Below are 22,575 nucleotides of genomic sequence, written 5' to 3'. Positions count from 1 at the left end.
CAAAACATTCATTCATACATACCTTTTGGAGTCGCTATTAGGAAGGGACACCCATGGAACGCCGCTTCCTAATAGCGAGTCGCTAATCCTATCTAGCGATTTGCAAACTGATTTGCAACTCGCAAAATAGGATTAGTACATTGGCCACCGTTTTTTTGCCCTTTATGTGCAAATTACCTTTTGTATTTAACTCTTGATGGATAAAATATCATATTGTGGTTACCCATCTATAGAAGGATCTCTAACTCCTTTTGTGTTTTATTGCAATGATTATGATGAATTGTGAAGAGGATTACTCATTTTTAGTATGCTTTATGGTTTTACTATTTTTAACCGAATAAAGCTGATTTGACTTTGACCTTGAAACAGCCATTTTAAAATGCTGTTTAATATGCTATGTGACATGATTTTATAGAAATCTGATTTAGAGTCAGTGGCTAGCTAAAGAAAACCTAATCACTCAGCATCCAAAAATATAACTTAAAATCAGGGAGTTGAAGCCCCCTTTTCTTGTATGGAAGTTTCAAAACTCAGATTGCTTGTCTCGCTGACTTATAAAACCAGATAAAACCTCCAAACACCCAGAAGTCTAAAAAAATAATCTGGGACTCCTAAAGGGATTGCCTTGAACTGATGAAGAAATGTTTTTTCCTTTAGTTGGTTGTCAATTCAGGACCAAATCATGTTTGTTTGTATTGGGGATATCCACGTTCTCAATCATACTACAGTATGTAATGTTTCCTCTTTATTTTGTAGGAATATTTATTTGTGGAGTAGTATGTACCGAACATTTCTGACTTGAAATAATAACAAGAAATTAAGAGAAAAAAGAATCAGGGGGCAGATACATTTCCATCCATGAATGTGAGCTGCTTGGATTTCAGTACAACTCTTAGTACAGCTCCACGTAGAAACATAATATTTGGGTGACTAGTGCATTGTTACGAAAATCAGTCTGACTAAGTGATTTAGGAATTGTAAAAGAACAAAACATGCTGGTAAATCGAATTAATTTGAAGGGAATATTTTCATCCAGCATTCAAAGGTTCTCTAGTGTATTCAAATGTTACATTTTAGAAGCAAAATGTAGAGGGTATGCTTATTTACAGGAGGTTAGAAAGTTTCTCAAACCCAAAGATTGTAGAAATTATAAGGAGTGTTTGGGAAGTCGACAAATAAGATTCAACATAGTTAAATGCAATGGCATGCATTAAAACCCAAAAAAGGTTTAAAATATGAAGTGAGGTTTCAGATAGCAGGAAAAGGGTGATTTTCCCACCTCATCTGTTAGTGTTGTCGCACAGGTCCTCACACACAGGCTCAATGTGCCAGTCACCTTCCTGACCAAAACGACAATGGCAAGCCATTCTGAGCTCTCTATTTTACCACTAATATCCACCTTGTACAGATTTTCATATTTAACTAGCACACACTGTACCTTACATATACTGGGGTAAGGCCTTCACAGCTTGCTCATTAAACTCCAGTTTGTTGTTGAATATCTTTAATTGTCCACCTTACATTTATAGACTTGGTTGGACTTTGAGAGGTTCAGATTTACTAATCCAAGTCAAATCTTATCTACATTATGAAAAGTTTGGGACTTTGGAGTGGGTCACATTTACTATATCCATTCCTCCCATAACCACATTGGGAAAAGTGTTGGAATTTTGGGAGAGGGGTGTTCATATTTAATATTGCAACTACTATCGTAACCCCAATGGGTGACACTGTTGGACATTTTGGGGCTCAAATCTACTATTTCTATTTCAAACCTAACCATATTGTGGAATATTCTGGACATTGTATTGTATGTGATATTTTAAAGCGCGGCTATCACCCTACGGGTATCTTGGCACTATAGTACGTGAATCATCAGTCAGCGGAAGATCCCAAAAAGAGTTTCAGAGGGAAGATCCCTCCTAACTGTCAGATTCTAGGGAACAGCCACGTTTTAACCTTTTTCCTAAACTGCAGAAGGTCTTGAAACTATCTGATTTCCGAAGGAAGGCTGTTCCAAAGTTCACAGCGGCAGAGCTGAAAGCCCTGCCTCCTGATTTGGCTTTGCAATTTTTCCGAGCTCTCACCAGACAGGCTGTGCAGGAACTGAGACACCTTAATGGAGTATACCACACAAAGGTCTTCTGAAGGGGTTTAGGCCCAACCCCATGCAGAGCCTTGAAAACCAAGCAGAGGGACTTAAACGGAATCCTCTGCCTTATTGGTAACCAGTGGAGCTCTGGAAGAGCCAAAGAGCCTGATGAACACAGCGGTTTTGCCAGTGCTAGTTTTGCTGCAAAGGTCTGGACTCTTTGAAGACGTTCACCCAAAAATGTTGGGGCCTCCAATAGTAGAGCATTACAATAGTCCAGCCTGCTGAGAATGATACTTCCAACGCTCTTGTCGTCACCAGCGAAATGATTTTTCTCAAGGCTCTGATCAAGGAAAAACAGTTCCCCACAACATTATTTACATGTTTTTCCAGGGTTAAGTTAGCATCGAGCATAACTTCCAAATTGCGTACTGCTTTGGCTGGAACCAAAGTCGGGGCAGCTGAAGACGGCCAAAAATTGTCAGTAAAAGGGGGAGGAACTTTCCCCACCATACAGTATAAGACTTCATTCTTATCTGAATTGAATTGAAGCGAGTTGGCTCTTAGCCAGTGAGCAGTGTCATGCATACAGTCTTGAAAAGTCGCCAGAGAAATTGACTGATTCCCCTCTAAGGAGAAGAAGAGCTGAGTGTCATCAGCGTGGTTCACCTGATTCACACTATGGGGCCGATCCGGATTGCGGTTTTTCCGCATCCTTGGGGCCGGCGGAAGCCACCGCCGGCCCCGAGGATGCGGAAAAACCGCAGCGGACTGACCAAGGACCCACCGCCACATTAGGATGGCTGGTGGGTCCTGGTTTCCGTCCGCAGCTTTTCCGCCGCGGTTGGCTTACAACCGCGGCGGAAAAGCTCTAATATGGTGACGGTGTCTCTCAGACACCGTCCACCATATTAGGATGGGCAGTGAATTATGCTTTTCCGCGGCGCGTTTCCCGCCGTGGAAAAGCATACGGAACTTCACTGCGGGGGCCCGTTGCGGGCCCCCTAGGTGAAGGGGGGGTGGGGGGTGCACATGGGGGGTACCTATGGTACCCCCCTGCATTTGCATGCAGAAAGCGGCAGGCACCGCACGGTGCCTGCCTCTTTCTGCATGCAAAAGCAATGCGTGCATTTTTAACATTGCCGCGGGTGCAGCTTGAAGCTGCACCCGCCGCAATGTTAAAAATAGAGGATGTGACCGCCAGGGTGGCGGTCACATCCTAATTGCACAGGAGGGAACTCCGCATGCCATGCGGAGGTTCCCTCCTGCTCTGGGGTCGCGGACGGATGCAAGTCCGTCCGCGATCCTGATCGGCCCCCTAGTGTGGACATGAGGGTGAGGGTGTTTCAGATTTACTATTCCCACTTCAAAAGTAACCACATTGGGGATTGTGCTGGACTTCTGTTGGGTGCAGATCTACCATTGCTCTCCAAGCTTACAAACATAACCACATTGGGGAAAGTGCTGGACTTTGCAGAGATCGGGGATCGGGCGGGTAGATTAACAACTTGAAACTCTAAACGTCATTGCATTAGGGAAAGAGTCGGATTTGGGGGGAAGGGGTCAGACTTGACTACATTGGCAACTGTTGGAACTTGAAGATTCAGAATCACTATTCCAACAACTCTCCTTTGTCAAACTTCCACTCCTAGAATTCTCACCCACTCCCCACATTCTAATCACACATTCTACTGTAGCTCATGCCACACTTCTGTCCTCCTTCAATATTATAACAATTTTTGACATTAAATACTTGGTTAGGTTTTGGTCAATTAGATAACATGGGAAACATCAATAAGATCGACAAAACAAATAAAATTGAAGATGCAGCATGTAAAATGACAATATATGATACCCTATCCTACAACAAAGTTTTCTAAATGACTTGGCTACTTTTTCCTTTGCTCACTACTGAACCGAAGGAATTACCTTGCATCCTTTGCATTTTATCAGACCTTGAATCCATCTGCACATTTGGTACATCAACATGTTCCACACCAATCTCAGACCCTTTCTCTACACCACACTACTTCCCACTTTGTGTACCCACTCACATCTTCACCCACACCTAAAACCTTAACAATCTGCTAATGTTCTGACCAACATGGCAAACCCTTCTGTATAAACCCATGTTTCTTAATTCTTGCATATTGCCTCGCTTCCATGTTAGCTACCATCGCCTTATTATTGTGTTGTGCCTTTGTGAACAATTGACTAGAGTCATTTTCGCATTTTTGATCATCAGCCACCATGGAAACAACTTAGTAGAAGGTTTCCTCCTTCTTAAAAGTTCAAAAGGCAGGCTACTGAACACGGAGTGTTGTGTTATTCTGTACAATAATAACATGCTTTGCGATGCTTCCTTCCAATGTAATTCTGATTTAGGTGCTAATCGTATGGCTTCTTTTATGACCGTATTAAACCACTCTACCTCACCATATTCTATTATTGCATGTGTCTGGTAGCAACTCCCTCTGAATAAAAGAATAACTGCTTTCAGCTTCTGTAAGGGTGAGTGAAGTCTAGGCAACGATCCATTCACATCTAACCTCCCTCTCCGACAATACTGCACAAACACAATACTCACTGGCAGCCATTGAAATTACGTAGTCTATAGCCATCTCAAAAGATTTCAAACAAGGTGCCTGTGAAATTTCTTTCTTAATCAAGACACCAAGAACATTTTGCATTCTAAAATGTTCCACTTTGGTCGTTTAGTTTCCCACAAATTTGAGTAAAATTCCATTAATCCTAAGAAGGACAGTAATTGTTGTTTAAACGTTCAGGGTATTTGTTATTGCTTCAATGTCACCAACCTTTAGACAAATGCTAACACTTGACATCACATGGGCTAAATATTCAACCTGAGGCTTACCGAAAGCACACTTTTTTCTTTTCACTGTTAATCCTTTATTTGTAATGACACACAATACTTGGTTTAGGTTTTTATCATGGTTGGTTTTGTTCCTCCCAAATATCAATATATCGTCTCGGAAAACTCTTGTCCCTTTTATGTCTTACAAAACCGTTGGCATTACTCTTTGATGTACTACTGAGGCACAAGCTAGACAGAATGGCATTCTCCTATATTGAAATGCCCATTCTGGCGCTGTAAAATGTCTTGATTTCTCTTCCAGTTCAATTTGATCAAATGCACTTGTAATATTAATTGTAGAAAACATAGTGGCATCATTTACTGATGACATTCATTCTTGTAAATTAGGTAAAGAATATGTACCCACCAAAATAGAGTCAATATTTTGAATCAACACACAGTCCTAAATCCCCATTTACCTGAAGTGAAATTTCCACAGGAAAAGTCCAATATGGACTGTCAATTGGTTCATGTGGTGCCTGTCACCTTGTACATGCAAATGCACAGCATGCCCTTTTAACATTGTGGCAGGTGCTGAATACAGCACCGCACGCCACAATGTTAAATATACAGGATGCGACCGCCATGGTGGAGGTCACATCCTAATTGGCTGTGCGGTACCGCCGCACCACTGGCGGCTAGTCCCAGCACCGCTAAGGTGGTGGGCAGACTGGAGTCCGCCCGCCATCCTAATAGACCCCTATATGTGGGTCTATTAGGTATTACGATATTCTCTACACAATTCTTTGTTGGAATACCTCATGCTTAAATGCCTAAATATTCATTGTGAAATACGTCCCTTGGGAGCTGACACTAGATTTGGAGGACTGAAACCTGTGGTGCTCTTTTTGGTGCTCATTTAATACCCATTGAGTATATTCTGAGAGGACTAAGAAATAAGAGATTCAAAAGGGATCAATAACTCTTGCTTGTCAAAGGTTTCAAGCGGTTTGTACACTAAGGATAATAGCGTGAAAATCATAGGGCATTTTCACTAATGAGGACTTCTCTAATGTGTAAAGGAACTGTTGGTGCACGCTATATCTCACTGGTGTAAACAACATGGACAGGACAAGAAACAGTTGTAAATAGAGATCTGACCAATAGAAATCCTGGTCAAAATGTCCAGCTTTGCTCTTAAAGAAAAGTGAAGTTCATTCAGTAAAATCAATCCACTGTAGTGACAGAAAAATACACCTATATCAGTCTCTGTTGACAAGGTTATAAAGCTGGAGTTCAGCAGGTGGATAAGCACAACATTCGGTACCCTGAGTCGTTTCTGATAGCATGAAGTTCTGATGGAAGAAAAGGAAGGTAATGATTACCTCCACTGAAGATGGAAAGGAATTGCTGCACTTTGCTGACAAGGACGAATTTGGAGGAAGTGCTGGACTGAGATTCTGGAACAGTGCTGAAGGAAAGAGATGCTATTCTAGGTCACAGAAGAACCAAATGAATACATCCTCATTTACAAAGTCAAGGAGACTGTTAAGCTGCTGAGAAACTGATTTAAAGTATGCTACTTCTGGAGGAGGGAAGGTTGTGCTCCTGAGGGGAAGAAAATGTGGTTAAGGTGGGAGCTCTTGGGCCTTTCAGGGTAAAGGGATGGTGGTGGAGGGATACAAGTGGAGGAAGATGCCACATGTAGGCCAAGGTGTACAACTTCAAGATTCAATAGAAGCATCATGAGATGATTGTCTATGTGCCTGGAGGAGAATGGCTCAAAAATGAAGACAGCGTTTGTTACATTTAAAGCTACTTTGTGGGAGTCCACACTAGCTTAACAGAGGGGTAGATGCTGCCTATTACATGATGTAGCAGGACACAATTGATGCTTGGTTGGGGGAGTTTCCTCTTTTGGGGATTATGGTGGGTTTTATGGGTACATATCATTATGTCATGCCAATGTAAGGCATTGTACAGCTTTGTGACAATAAAGGGAAATGCAGAATAATTTTAACTATTATTTGTTAATGTGAGGACATTGATTTCCCCAAAAAGCTAAGAGAAATCTAACTCAGGGTCCAATAAAGGATTTTTATTTTATTCCAGGAGACCCACCTACTATGATCGGATCATTTCCATATTTCAAAAAAACAAAAAGGTCTACCCTTTGCATTTCTGGGCCTCTGCTGGACTTAAAACTGCAGGGGAGGCAGTGTTATACTAATAAGAGACTAGAGCGACATGTAATATACAAGAAGACGCAGTGGGTTCATATATCACTGAAGTACTAGAGCTTCAGGATGAGAAGCTCACTATGATCAATATCAATGCACATAACACACTACAGGAGAATTTCCTAGGAAGATAAAAACAAATTTCAAGGCGCTTCCCAGGCATTGAACTGAGACACCTTTCAGGCAGCTCTGAGTGGGCTCGCGATTACTCTAGCAACTAAAGTGAAAAGAGAGAAGTGGTTACTGGAGATTTGGCTCTCTGCGTGGCTCAAGGAGAGAAGGAGACCTATTGGAATACACTAATGCAAGGTGAAGGAAAATTACAGCTATATGAGGCCAGCTCAGTGTCATTTGAACTAATACAGCTGAAAGGATCTTGCTCATATTGAAACAGACTTTTGCTGAGACTTTCAACAAAGTGGACCGGCTCTTCATATGTAGTCTGAGGGCTCAGAGAGCTAGAACCTTTATTTATAGCTGGGACATGCACCAGAATAAAGGTACATTTTATAAAATTTTTACAGGGTAATATATTGGACCACTTACACCTCTGTTTCCTTTAAAAAAAATGACCTCCAAAAATGTGTGAGTCGAAGATGACCCTCATCTTGGTAAAGACATTGAAAACTGCAAATCATACAGGTATTTTTCAATGATCAATGTATGTACATAAATATTCAATAAAAAACCATGATTATGCTAGGTAAAGTGTTACCTTGCCTGATTAAACCTGACCAAGTGGGTTCCAGAGGGGTTGGCAGAGACAGGGAAATGTAAGGAAGATAGCGCGGTGCACAGATATAATATAGAGTTTTTTATTTCGACCTACATAAATATCGAGTTTTAAATATCGTAGGGACAGAATATCGACAACAAGAATATCGGTGACCAGAATATCGACCTAAAGGTAAGAAATATAATTTTTGTTAATATCGAAGTTAGTAATATCGATATCAAAAATATCAATGTTAATAATATTGATGTTTTTGTTAGTGTTATGTTCAGTTCAGTTCAATAAACTTTATTCGGTTAAAAACAAGTAACCATAAAAGTAACAAACATAAAACAAAATACATTGATTACAATAGTTACAGTAATTACATCTCATAATTATTGGTGCAGTGAGGTAGATCAGTAGGAGGTCTAAACAATTTCAATTAGCATTTGTTTCCTGAATTTAAAAACACTTTTTAAATAATTTAAAATCACAGTAACAGTTAAAATCGTGTCCATTTTCTGTACTTCTAGAAAAGCTGGGCGACATCTGGTTAAATTCATGTTTTTTAAAAAAGGGACAATAATTTTCCTACGTATGGCACTATAAAATTTGCAGAAAAAAAGGATATGAATATCAGATTGTTGTGACGTACCATCACACAAACAGGTGGGCAAAATGTGGTTCCATGAGTTCATGCATGGAAAAGACTAATCTAAAAAATATACAAAATCTAAAACGAGTTAAAAGAAAAAGATCATAGTTAGTCATGGACAGGGATACATATGGCTGTACAGTGTTAGTCTCACAGAGAGTGGGAAGATGAGAGTGTACTGAGGGTTTCAGAATTTCCACTCTCTTCCTCTTATCCACCAGGTGGTCCAAACAGATGGTTTTTAGTGTCTTCCTGGAAATGGTTTCCATTGAGGTTGGGTCCGAAAAATATGAATGTAATCCAATCTCGGTTAGAAAATGCTTTACATAACCCAGCCATTCCATTCTGTCCACGTGGTCCAAACTGAGGGTGTCACGTATCAGGGCCCGGTTCATAACGCATTCATTAGTAGTCCATACCCTATGCCACAGTAGGACAGGTTGAATTCTGATAATGTCCGTTATGTAAGGTTGGCCAAGTTCAGCGTGACAATTGAATGTGGCTGCACACTGTGGAACTGCTAGAACTCCCCTCAAAAATGTATTCTCTACCAGCTGGATTTGATCAACATTTGCATATCCCCACAAACCTGAGCCATACATAGCCACAGACAAGCATGTAGCTTTATATATGGTTAACATTTCTTTTATCGGTTTCCTGCCCATTTTTCTAACAAAATTCTGTAGGGCCATGATCGTTTTCATAAATAAAAGAGTTCTAGCCTTAATTGCACTTGTCCAGGAACCTGACTCATGGAATAAAATGCCCAAATAAGAAAAGGTTGAGGTGTTATCCAGTGGCACATTGTTTAAAAACATACGCTTCATCAATTTACCTGGTTTTGTGCCACAATTCATTGTAAAAGTCTTACTACAGTTTACTAGTAGGTCCAGGTTTAGCATAAATTTCTCAAAACTAACTACTAGTTTTTGCAGAGCGCGAGGAGTGCGTGCCATGAGTACTGCGTCATCCGCATACATGAGCGCAGGGATTTCCCTCCTCCCCACCCTGGGCATATCCCTACACTCTTGCAGCAGGTGACGCTCGAGCCCATTAATATAAAGAAGAAATAAAAAAGGTGCTATGATTTTAATATGTATTTGATATGTATGTGTTCCACATGTTTTGTTATGTTTTGAATTTTCTTAAATATATGTATTAAATGTTTAGAAGTTAGTAATTTTTTTTAAGTACATTTTGCGTTTTAGTACTGTAGCGAGGTGTGGGTTTAGAGAGTAATAGGTTGGGAAGTCATTTAATTATAGCAAATTAAATCATAATTTTTAGAAATTATTAATTATGTTTTAATATTTTTGCTTTTTAGCTCCGTAGCGGGTTGTGAGTTTATAGGGGAATAGGGTGGGAAATAATTTAATTGTAATTAAGTAATGATTTATTTTTATTTATTGGGATTGGTAATTAATATATTGTTAATTAATTATTAATTGGTAATTCGTTTTTATTAATTGATTAATTGATCATTATATTATTTGTGCTAATTTCTTATTGGAGCTGGTTGTGTGTATATAGGGGAATAGGGTTATTATAGGGTAATTATTAATTAATATTTATTGGGATTGATAATTAATGTATTGTTAATTAATTATTAACTGGTAATTACTTTTCAGTAATTATAATTTATTGGTATTGATAAATGATTTATTGTTAATTATTAATTGGTAATTAATTTTTATTAATTGAGAATTACATTAATTGTGTTAATTTTTATGCGGAGCGTGTTGTGGGTTTATTGGGGAATAGGGTGGGAAGTAACGTAATGTTATCAAAGTAATTATACATTTTATTTTATTAGCATTTATAATTAATTTATTGTTAATGTATTATTAATTTAAAAAATATTTAATAGGTAAGTATGTTTTTTTTTAACACCTACGCTATTCAACACTTTCCCTACTGTAGCACTCTCTGGAGTGGGAATAGTAATTTTTACCCTTAAGCTATCCAAAACTTTCCCTACTGTTGCACTCTCTGGAGTTAGAATATCAACTATAACCCCTACGCAATCCAACACTTTCCCTACTGTTGCACTCACTGGAGTGGGAATAGTAATTTTTACCCCTACGCTATCCAACACTTTCCCTACTGTTGAACTCACTGGAGTGGGAATAGTAATTTTAACCCTTTCGCTATTCAACACTTTACCTACTGTTGCACTCTGTGGAGTGAGAATAGTAATTTTTACATCTATACTATCCACAACTTTCTCTACTGTTGCACTCACTGGAGTGGGAATAGCAATGTATTTCCCCTATGCTGTCCAACACTTTCCCTACTGTTGCACACTCTGGAGTTGGAAGAGTTATATTTACCCCTAAGCTATTCAAAGCTTTCCCTAATGTTGCACTCTCTGGAGTTGGAATAGTAATTTCATTCCCTTCGCTATCGAATATTTTTCTGTATTGTTTTAGTTAATGTTGTGTATAATTTATTTTAAAAAGATTAAAAATATTGTAGTTTTTTAATTTGTTATATATATTTTTATTTATATTATTTTTGTATGTGTATATATGTAGTTATAATTTATAAAATGTTTTGTACAAGTTATAAGTTATTAAGATAATTATTTTCAAATAATATTAAGTAAGTATATATATTATATTTGATATGTATGTTTAATGTGTTTTAACATTATATGTACTAGTTATAATTTTTTATTTTTTACACATATTTTTAACAGTTTCTTTTAATTATATGTATTATTTACTTTATTTGATATAATATTTTAACATTTAAAAAAATTATATTTTTAACAACAACATTTTAGACAATATTTTTTTCAGATATTTTTGTACTTACCATGATGTAGATAGGATGTCAATATTCTAGACTTCGATATTTTTGTCACAATATTTTTTGTATCTCGATAGTGTGGTAGTCAATATTTTGTTAATGATTCGATAGCGCACCTGTGGAAACGGCCATTTACAAGATGTTCCCATCTCTCCTGATTGCACTTGATGCAGAGAAGGCCTTTGCCATCGTGAGCTGGGATTTTGTGAAAGCCAGCCTTGAGAAAACTGGATCAGACATGCAAGAGAAGGATAGAATAACGGGTCAATTATATGTCTTACACTGAAGACCTATATGACAAAGGGACTCAGTACTCGTGACCAATTATTTGGGAAGGTAAAACTTCACTCAGGCGCCACAGGATGCAATTTTTTACCATGTGTAATAATACAACCTCAGCCTGAGTTTTGCACCTCAGGATGGGCTATAATGTAGACAAGCACCATCATTTTTCTGTTCCAAGCTGAAAAACCTGAACAATTGCATTTTTTCTCAGGACAAATTCTGTTAGGTATTTTGTGAGTCAAAAAGGGAAATTTGTACGCTTGTGCATTTACTGATCTCCTGATTCATTTTATTTAAATTTTGTCCCATGACACACTATTTTGTATGTATTGTAACTTGTTGTGAACTGTAGTGTGTGAGACATTTGAAATCATTATTTTACTACTACAAGAAAGAAACTGAGACCCGAATATTTCATATATATTTATGAACTCACAATCTTCCTCCATAGTCCTTAATTTTATTTCAGTGATATTTCCATTTCACATAAACCCCATATTTTATTTGTGGGGTTGTATTTTGGGTTTGAAAGGTGCTAGTACCTTCTGGTTAGTTTTGGTGTTCACCATTTTATCCATGCCATAATCTGTAGTATGAACTGAAAGAAGGTAAGAATTCCGCTGCACTCCTGGGTTATCAAAGTTCTATTTTAGAGTTTTGAAGAAAGAAAGTCAAGTCTTTTAGGGTGCTCAGGGTGAAGCCCTTACTGTCCGGGAAGGGCAGACGTGAAAAGCGCGAGGGGAACCTTGTAGGCACAAGGTGGTAAACCTGAGCACACCTATATGCTATAATGAGCACAGAGTAATCCAAAGGTGAAATGCAAAAAAGTTGTATTCACTTTTTCATTTATATGGATATCTTCATGTTAATGTTCAAAGTATTCCACGAATAGTAGGAACTGAAGACCATGTTTTCATTTTATATAACTTTTCCAAAGATGATCAAGTTCAATGTAGTGACATCAAATACATATATCCTCACCCCGATGCATTTCGAGCCGGGGGGCTCTTCGTCAGGGGGTATGCACTGTAAATAAGTAGAGGAAAGTGGTATAAGTCGGTACATGGAAAGAAATTGAGTGAATACACGAAAATTAAATGCCTCAAAGGGTAGAAGCATGCACAAAAGTTTGATCAGCCAGCAACACCCCCGTATTCTTTTGCACTTTCGGTAACGTTGGTTCTTCAATTTCTACGCACAAACGGTCACTGTAACACCCGACGACTACTCCTTTCAATCTATACTCTTGTATTTTTTTGCATCTCTTGCTTGTAGCATGCGCCCATTCTTACTCACATTCAACAATTTTCATTTAATGCACGAGCACGGCATAGTACACGCTTACATTTCCCCCTTTTATACTTGTTAGTAGGAACTCACCTCCGGCTCCCGACTTATACCACTTTCCTCTACTTATTTACAGTGCATACCCCCTGACGAAGAGCCCCCCGGCTCGAAATGCATCGGGGTGAGGATATATGTATTTGATGTCACTACATTGAACTTGATCATCTTTGGAAAAGTTATATAAAATGAAAACATGATCTTCAGTTCCTACTATTCGTGGAATACTTTGAACATTAACATGAAGATATCCATATAATTGAATAAGTGAATAAAACTTTTTTGCATTTCACCTTTGGATTACTCTGTGCTCATTATAGCATATAGGTGTGCTCAGGTTTACCACCTTGTGCCTACAAGGTTCCCCTCGCGATAATCTGTAGTATGCCTTGATTAATACCTATGAAGAGTCAAGTCAATGAACAGAGTAACCAGACTGTCCAATAGAAGAGCAAAAGTAGCAGACGTGCTGTGACACCAGAAGTTAAAATTAGTATCAATACTAGATATTCACCAGTTATCATTGACTACCAAGGGAGACAGAGATACAGTTCTCACACCCGCCTGCTCCAGATGGTTGGATTTCTGAGATGAACATTGTAAATTTATGTTCCTCAAAACTGATTTCACCATCTGGTTCTATCACAGAGAATTCACCTTCAACTCCTGGCCTGAAGGTTGAAAGGTTATGAGTACAAAGTTGTAGATGTTTTAGGGCTATTGCTGTCACCATTGGGGTTTCAGCAATGACTATACTACAAGTTTATTTGTGAGAGTAAGCTTACCTAGCTAAATTAATTCATAATGGTTTACATCCTCATTCATGTGGCCTCATCTAGTTATTTGAGGTATCGTCATGAAGATTTTAGATTGGTTTAGGTCCTTCAACTTTTTGAGCTTAGTGGACAATGGTGTTTTAGAGTACATGGGATGACGTGCCCTTTGTGTGCCCCTACTGTAGAACTGCTACATACGTTGAGGTCATTAGACCTAAGAAACACAATGTCTTCCCATTATGACAGCTTCTCCTTATTTAAACATCATTATGACAGAGTCTTTTAATCATGTGACTAAAGCTATTGCTTTTGATGGCAATAATTTCTGCTATACAACTGGGAAAATTGGAGGTGATGGGCACTGATCCTTACCTGATTTGGTGGGGCCGGGTGATCTCCAAAAAAGACAATGTCTTGTGAGGTGAATATGCTGCGGTTCCCCATTACTTGTAGAGCTTAGGGTAACTAAGCACAGATTGTTTATCCACTATGGGAGCCATTCCATATTGGTTTTGAATTTGGTGTAGTAACTGAGCACTTGCAATTCGTGATACCTCATGGTGCAGTAATAAACTAAAGAAAAATTGCGGTAGACTTCTGGGTTTACAAATTTGGAAGAGGGATAATATGCTAATTACATATGTCTTCCCTATTTGCGGGGAGCGCAAGCAAAACATTTGTACTCGTGTGCCTGATGTGCGCCTGATTTTTCCCCGACTAAAATCATGCTGGTAAAACACCCTAAAATGTACACAATTTACATCTGACTTCCAGTCCTCAAATCGTATTAGTATATGGCTTGTTTTGAGGGTCTAAGAATGAAAGGTTTGGTTTTATGTTGAGGGGAGTACAATCAATTTAGGTGAGCATTCCAAAATAGAAAGGTTTGGCCTTTTGCCTTTTATAATTTTGTGCAAATATTGTCTCTTGACCTAGGAGTGTGCCAAGGAAGGAGGGACATGTTGCAAAAAATGCACCCTAACTCAAGGCTCCATATGCAGCAATGGACTTTGCTGTAAAAAGTGCCAGGTGAGTAAAAAAATATTTTTGATTTGTGAGTAATATATCACAGGAGCAAAATAGCTCAATGTTGTACAATTACATGCAATTACAAGCACTGTTGACATTGTCTCTTAGTACCTTGCACTTTCTGCCAATCTTCATCAGAAAGCCTTTTTGCAGTTCTTATTCAATTGGGATGTTTCAACCCTCGAGATGATGAAACCTGCCAGAACCTGTGGGGATGTTTCCACCCAAAAGAGTATTTTTTTTCCAAACCTTTTTATAGACACTTTGATAAAGAACACAGTATAAGCATGTGCCTGCACCGTCATGATCAGTAGATGAAATAACATCTCAGCATACAAAATTACAAGCATCCTCCCCGCCTCTTCCCTTCATACGTCCGATATTGGATTATGATATCAAATGTCCAGGTGTGGTCCCCTCTAGATAATCTGCGGCAAGAGAATCACAGATAATACCTCTATATTACTTCCAGTGGCCACAAATTTTTGCCCAAATTTGGAGGCAACCGCCATCCTCATATATCACTCTCTTAGTCAACATACACCAGTCCATGTCCCTCTGCCATTCTGTCAATTGCAACACTTGTTCCGCCCCCCCACAGTCTTGCCATGTTTCTTTTGTCAATGGGTAATCCCAGTGTTACCTATGTTCGCTCCATGTGATTGAGTTCCGAGGCACCTCAGATATTCAGTAAGCACCATTTATCAGGGGTGGTAACAGTATGACTGCAGAGAGAACCCATACAATCCACAACCAATTTCCAAAACCGCTCTATCAGCGGCCAATCCCATATGGCATGATAAAAGATGTCAATTTGTCCACAGCCACAACACTCACGCTACCCATTTTGAACATAGAGTGTTGTGCATAGTAGGAGAGGTGTACTATTTTAAATTGGGTAAGGCAGAATACCGCCCTTATGGCCACATCTCTTGGGGATACTGTGGCATCCGTCCACTCATCCGTCCACTCATCGTTCCCTTGGGCCCAACAGGGCAGGTTTATATTCATTCTTATTACCATCAATTCACGTATGCTTTGTATCAACCTGAATATCTTTGTGTTTGTTTGTGTCTCAGTTGTCTACTTACAATTTCTTCTTTAGCTTAATTTTAAAGGGGCCAAATGTCGAGACGTTGTAAATGACTGTGATATTCCGGAAACCTGTACAGGCAATTCCAGCCAGGTAATGGTATCTTTTTATGCTGTTAATGCGCTATAACCTCAGCAAAACAAAACAGAACAATGCATGATATAATGTTCAATGAGATGGGGTGAGGCTTTGTAAAATGAACCTCTTGTAACCCATATGTTTTGTGGTTATTTTGCTGAATCTCACTTTCACACCATCACAATGTTGGTACAATGCTTCAAGCAGATAACAAGACTTGAGTTTTATATTGTAAAAAATAAAGTATCTCATTTCAAGTTTCTTGGGGCATGATATATTGCACGTTTTACCTGTGCAAAGCCGGCGATCCTCGAAAACACAGGCTTTGCAGCCGCGAAAATGCAATTTGCAATGTCTTTGCAAAGTACACATTGTGACCCCTACCAACCCACAATGGTAAAGATTAAAGTATTGGGAGGATAAGTAATGTAATGCAGGAAAGGTTTTATGTAATAGTTGTAGTTATAAACCAATGGTAAGTTGCCGGGAGACAAAAAGGAGTGGTAATAGATATGCAAAGTGGAAGCTTCCTCCCAAAAGACAGCTTCCATCTTCTGAATGGTAGCTGCCGACTTCATGATGTGCTATATCCTCCCCACAGATGTCAATCACTGCACACTGACCTTTTATTTTCAGTGAGGTATAGCTTTGTTTCTATAACACACTTAGCACGGGACCCACACCACGGTATACCCATCACGCCTAGGGTGTTTCACTGAAGGACAAAAATGTGATGGGTGGATTGCTTTAATGAATCTCAGGTACTTTAATTACTCTGGGCCACAATCCAGTCCATCATTATTTTCCCATGCCACCCCAAAAAGGGCCAACGCTGATATTCATATGGCAGGTTTCCCTCCTGTGTGACGTAGTGGGTGAAAAAGATGGACTGGAAGGCAGTCCTGAGTGATCGCCAGTGAGTTTAATTCAAGCATTCCTTTCATCATGTTGTTATATGTTTCAATAAAACATGTCAGCATACAGAGAATGTGAAGGCAGGAATGGAGGTTTACTCTTTCTCACTGGCTTCCATGCATGTGTTCAGAGCTTTTCAGTGTCATAAAAGGTCTCCTCCCTCATAACTATTCCCATGACCAGAAGTTTTGAAGCTACTGAGGAATTCTGTTACACAACTGATTAGCTCATCAGCCTCATCTGAAAAAAAAATAAAGGTAGGTTTGCAGACGGAGAAGCAACCTTTTGCGATGCCTTTACAACACGGTCGTTATAATGATTGCGTTGTTATAACGCAATGCCATTACTACGCAAGTCATTACATCGACTTGCAGTAGATGGCCTTCTATCTTAAGGAATAGTATAATTTACTATTCCAACACCTTCCCTACTGTTGCATAGGCTGGAGTTAAAGTAGTATATTATACATTCTTAATGTTAGAGCGCCATCTACTTCAAGTAGATGAAATGACTTGCGTAGTAATGGCATCGCGTTGTAACAACACAGTCAATGTAACAACCGCGTTGTTACCTACCGCGAAGTAAAAGCACGCGTTGTAACATGCTATATTCTTGCAACCTGGGACCTAGGCTGTCCAGGTGCCATTAAGACAAGCTGGAAGCAGATACTCTAGCTAGATTAAAAAAAGACAAGTCTTGAAGGTTTTTTCAAACTGTAGGTGATTGTAGGAAATGGGGGTGTCGGAGGGGAGAGTGTTCCAGTGCTTTGATGCATGGAAGGCAAATTTCTTATTTTCCTAAAATACATGAATTGGATGTTAAATCTGTAAAATTTGGGGCCAGATGCATCAAGCGAACTGCGCTCGCAAAAGGGCCAGATTCTCAGAATCTGGCCCTTTGCGAGTGCAATTTTTGCATTTGGGATGCATCATCCCAAATGCAAAAATCGCAAATAGAGAATTCGCTAAAATGCGATTGTTTGTATTTAAGGAATCTCTAATTGAGATTCCTTAAATGCAATGCATGAAAGTATCAAAAATAGCGAATTCGCTAATAGGTCACGCAAATTACCATGAAGTACAACTTCATGGTAATTTGCAAAAACTTTGAAAAATGCACTTTTGTGCTTTTTTCAAAGTTTCATGTTGCGCACACACATGCCCTAAGGGCATGTTTTTGCGCAACATATGTGCACAGATCACATTCAGGGGTGTAACAGGGTGTCCTTTGGACACCCCTGCACCCTTGAACTCGCAATCTCAATTTGCGAATCGCTAATTGCGATTCGCAAATTGAGATTGTCTTCCCATTCATTCCTATGGGCCTCTAGGCCCATAGGAATGAATGGGGAGGTATTCATTAATTGCGACTTGCAATTTGCGAGTCGCAATTAAGGAATCGCTATTTTTTTTGTGATGGCTTGATGCATTCCATTTTGCTATTCCTTATTAGCGATTCCTTAATTTTCGCTAATAAGGAATCGCAAAATGGATGCTTGATGCATCTGGCCCAAAGTGTTCCCTTGAACGTAAATGAGAAGGAGAAGCCAGAGCGTCAAGGAAAATCAATTACAAAATACAAGTATATATAAAGAATTCTTACAATTTATTTGAAAATGCAAATGTTAAAAGGAGAGTGGTCCAAAATGGAACCCACTCAACACAGATAAAACAATAAAAAGTTTTTTTGACATTCAATTTTGGCCAGCAAGATTGAATCACAAGGACAGAAAAGACTGTAAGACATGGAATTTGTGCAATACTGGTTGTATATTCGGACTCTATTGTTAACACCTAAGCTATGTGCACTATAATACAGTATATCAGCAAAGATGTCGAGATCCTGAATTATACTGAATGAAGCGTCAACACGTTTCGGTGGTTTTCCAGAGTTTTGTCCACCTTTATCAAGACACCATTTAGTTTCTGTCGAGGTATTGGGGTCAATATAATTGCCCTAGAAGAGTGAACATACAATTAGGTTTGATAAGTACATGGTGATTTACATTTATCATACAGAACACAATTAGCTACTTGACCTGTAACAATTGGTACATGGCTGTGCATATATGTAGACTATTCTAGTAACTTTTGTACAAACTGATTGGTTTATTCGGGGTGTGCTGTTTATTTAACTGAAAGAAAAGGATAAATTCGCTGTACAAATCATTGTGAATGCTCTTGCAGAATCTTAACCAATTAATCAACAGTTCTGGTACATACATGTGAGGAAATCAACTGTGTTCATAATTCCTCAACGATGGCTAATTCAATTTTTAATAGTTTACTTTGTTCTATATCCCTCTATCTTTGGGAAGGGGCTGTTCTGCTTTCCTAGATAGTATATGGGGGAATCGATTGTGGTCTTAGTTCCTCGGGGAAAAATGATCAGGTTCTTAACAGTTTATTATTTATTTGGCCAACTACCTTTGGGGGAGAGCTGTTCTGCTTGGCCGCAAAATTAAATGGATCTCTATATAGACAAAAACTATTAAGGTATGGGAATAAAGGTTGTGGTAAATTTACATTTAATAATCGTATACCAGATTGACGAGCCTAGGACACTCCAGTCTATTCTATCACTTTTGTATGACTTGGAAGAAACGTTTACCTTGGAGTCCGTATGCGAGGGTTGAATTGGGTTTCTATATTATTCCATTTTTGGATGCAAGTTATTAAAGCTGTATATGTGGGTCGTGCTACCGATATGGTGCTCCTGTAAATCAAAAGATTGTAGAATACGGATTAGGAGGGAATTTTACACTAATGTAATTCTTAGTTTTAAACCTGGTTTTCTAAGAGGCTGTCTAGGCATTGTTAGTAAAGGCTGGACATACCTGTTGATATAGGTACGTGGGCATACAGTCAGTTAAAAAATTGTTGTGCCCAATGTGTGTTGCTGCTTTTCTTTACACTGTTAAAATCCAGAGGCGCCTAAGTCTTGTCCTTGCAGAATTAGATTCCGTTTCTATAAACATGGTATATAGAGATCAAGTGTAGGTCAGTTGGGGATAATGTCATTAGCAAGTTGCTATTCTATACTGTTACCAAGTTATATAGGCTTACCTAATAATCCACAAAGGACTGCTCACTTCTTTGGTTACGATTAGTCTTTAAGTTGTAGAACCAGAGGCATTAACATCATGTCCTCGTGTTATGGGATTCTTTTCCTAGGAGTTGAAAAGGAAAAGGGGGCCTGGCGGTTAGAAATACACTGCTTGGTTCAGTTACCGCTATTGCCTCACATCCTAACCTAATGGTGGTGCTTACCTGTTGAATCACGACGGACTGCCTGCTTCTCTGGTTCCACTGGAAATGCCCGAGGAAAGAGAGTGCCGTCTTTAAATGCTCTATCTAGCATGTGATTGGTCCGAAATCTGGCCAATCAGGTCGATCCTAGCCGAAGCCACAAGATTAGCATAATCTGGCTTGTATTGTTGTATCCCTATTGGTTGGTCTTTATCTAATTTCTTCCGATTGGTCAGGGGAGTCTATCAATGAGGTGGGTTGTGTCTCTGAAGGAATGGTTGTGCGGAGGTCCTAAAGACCGCATGTGTGGTACTCGGAATGTATGATTCTCGTAGTTAAAGCTACCTTCGCCGCAAATGTGTTTGAAGACACTTATAAACTATTTCTTTGAACGTGGACTGTGAAATTTTGACCGTATGGTGGGATATGCGGGAGGGGAGGGGAAAACAAGATATAATTCCTCAATACCTCAGCTCGGTCCCGTGAGCGAGGTGTGGGACCTGTATTCTGGATATTGTAGTGTAGTAATGTTATGTGAGCCCGTCTATGGTGCGGAAGGTGTTTATTAAACAATTCGAAAGAGCGGATGTCTTATTGTCCATAAGAAATATCCCAAAGCTCTTAGTTTAAAGGGGTTGAATAAGAGAGTTGTATCCCATTATTTTGTGGGGGAAGTATCTAAGGCGATCGCGTAGTAACTTTCACATGGTGGCGGTGTTTTTAATGCTTGCTCAGAGGATAAATTAAACTTGTCATGGTATGCTAAATATGTGCTATGGTCAAAGCGACCAAAAATGGGGTTCGTGCAGTTCATATTGTGTGCTATTTAAAAATTGTACCTCCCTAAAAAAGTATTTTAAGTAATTCTCCTCTCGATTGATTGGGGCAAGATTACAGAAATGGACTATTATCTCAAGAGATCTAGATGCATTTCGTCCAGTCCTCCCTGGTGTTTAGACCTTTGAGGATGGTGTTGAGGAAACAGAAGTACCACTGTTCCCTGGTTTTTCTCAATTTGTCAGTGTCGCCCCGCGTCTGGTAGTCCTGACCTTCTCTAAAATGAACCAACGCAGGTCATCACAGGTGTGATTCTCCTGTTTGAAGTGCTCTGTTAGAGGTGCATTGCATTTGTTTGTGTTGATGGCCGATTTGTGTTCTAGGACTCTAAGTCTAAGTTCTCTACTGGTCTCACCCACGTAACCAAGGTTACAGGGGCAGATCAGTAGGTAAACCAGATTCTGGCTCCTACAGTTGTTAAATGTTTTGGGGGTTAAGGTTTTCCCATTGAATTCCAGACTGGTGCCTGTAATGCAATGCTGGCATACCGAGCAGGTCCCGCATTTGTGGTTGCCTGAGGCTATTGACCCTGTCAAGGTTTGTTGTGTTTCCATAGGTGGTTTATATGTATGAACTAGGCTGTTACGTAGGGTTTTATTCCTGCGGAAAGAAAACAATGGTTTGTTAAGTTTGGTTTCATGATTAAAATTAAGAATACACCAATTCCTGTTCACAATGTTCTTAATTTGATTGCTCAGGTGTGAGAACTGAGTTACAAAAACTATTTTGTCCAGATCGTTCTTATTGCAAATTTTGTTTTGATCGAGCAAACTGTCTCGGTCATAGAATCTTGCCCGCTTGAGAGAATTTTTTTTTCACAACAGCTTTTATTGCAAGTTTAGGCAGAGTATAAGTACAGTTCTCCACAGTCAGGAGGTCACTGTCAACAGTAAACATGTAGCAGAAGGAATATACGGCCTAGACTTTTGAATCACCCCCCTCCCAGCCCCAACACCCTGCTAACCACCCCAACAGTAACCCCCCCGCTACCCACCCCTTATCCCACCCTAACCCAGTGCACGTGTTCGCGTTCCGCCATAGTATACAAGTATTGCACAGTAGGCATCTGATGCCGTTCTAGGTCCCAAGGTCCCAAGGTCCCCTTCCTGGGGCTGTACATCATCCAAATCAACTGGTGGTTCCAAAGTCAACCCCCTGTAATCCGCCCACCGCTTCCAGATCTTGTAATGCTTCCGGGGGCATCCCCTGGCCTCAAACACAGGCAGTTCAAGCCCCATAAGAAAGTCTAGGCCTGCTTTCCAGGCGCTAAGTGGGGGAGCACGGTCGCTCTTCCAGGCTCTCGCCAAGTCCCTTTTGGCCACAACTAGACCTAGCAATAGGAGGTGACGTTTGTAAATGTTTCCACCTACATTCTCTAGGACATGAAGGAGACCTAGCCTGGGTGTACGAGGAAGGTCCCACCCCAGTACCTCCGACAGACAACTCCACACCCCATTCCAGAATCGGGTGAGACCCACACAAGCCCACACCGTGTGCAGCAGCGTACCTCGTTCAGTCCCACAGCACAAGCATTCCGGGGTAGCAATGAGACCCGCCCTCCACAGTCTCTCCCTCGTGTAGTAGGCCTGTGTAGGTATTTAAACTGTATGAACCGGAGCCGCACAGCAATGGCGGCCCCACG

The 22,575-nt window shown here is 39.7% G+C and overlaps 1 protein-coding gene across 2 annotated transcripts in view; it reads left to right on the top strand.

Annotated features, from left to right (window-relative positions):
* ADAM22 (ADAM metallopeptidase domain 22) overlaps positions 1-22,575 on the top strand; it is a 1,128,810-nt gene that overhangs the window by 867,278 nt on the left and 238,957 nt on the right. For both annotated transcript variants that reach the window (XM_086941795.1, XM_086941794.1), the window contains exons 17-18: positions 14,670-14,762; positions 15,868-15,948. In XM_086941795.1, coding sequence (XP_086797921.1) covers positions 14,670-14,762; positions 15,868-15,948 — 174 coding nt within the window. The remainder of the gene's footprint in view (positions 1-14,669; positions 14,763-15,867; positions 15,949-22,575) is intronic.

This window comes from Lissotriton vulgaris, chromosome 10, assembly GCF_964263255.1.
Source record: "Lissotriton vulgaris chromosome 10, aLisVul1.2, whole genome shotgun sequence".
In the NCBI taxonomy this organism is placed as follows: domain Eukaryota; kingdom Metazoa; phylum Chordata; class Amphibia; order Caudata; family Salamandridae; genus Lissotriton; species Lissotriton vulgaris.
The sequence above is the reverse complement of the archived record's forward strand: the minus strand, read 5'-3'. Positions and strand labels throughout refer to the sequence as shown.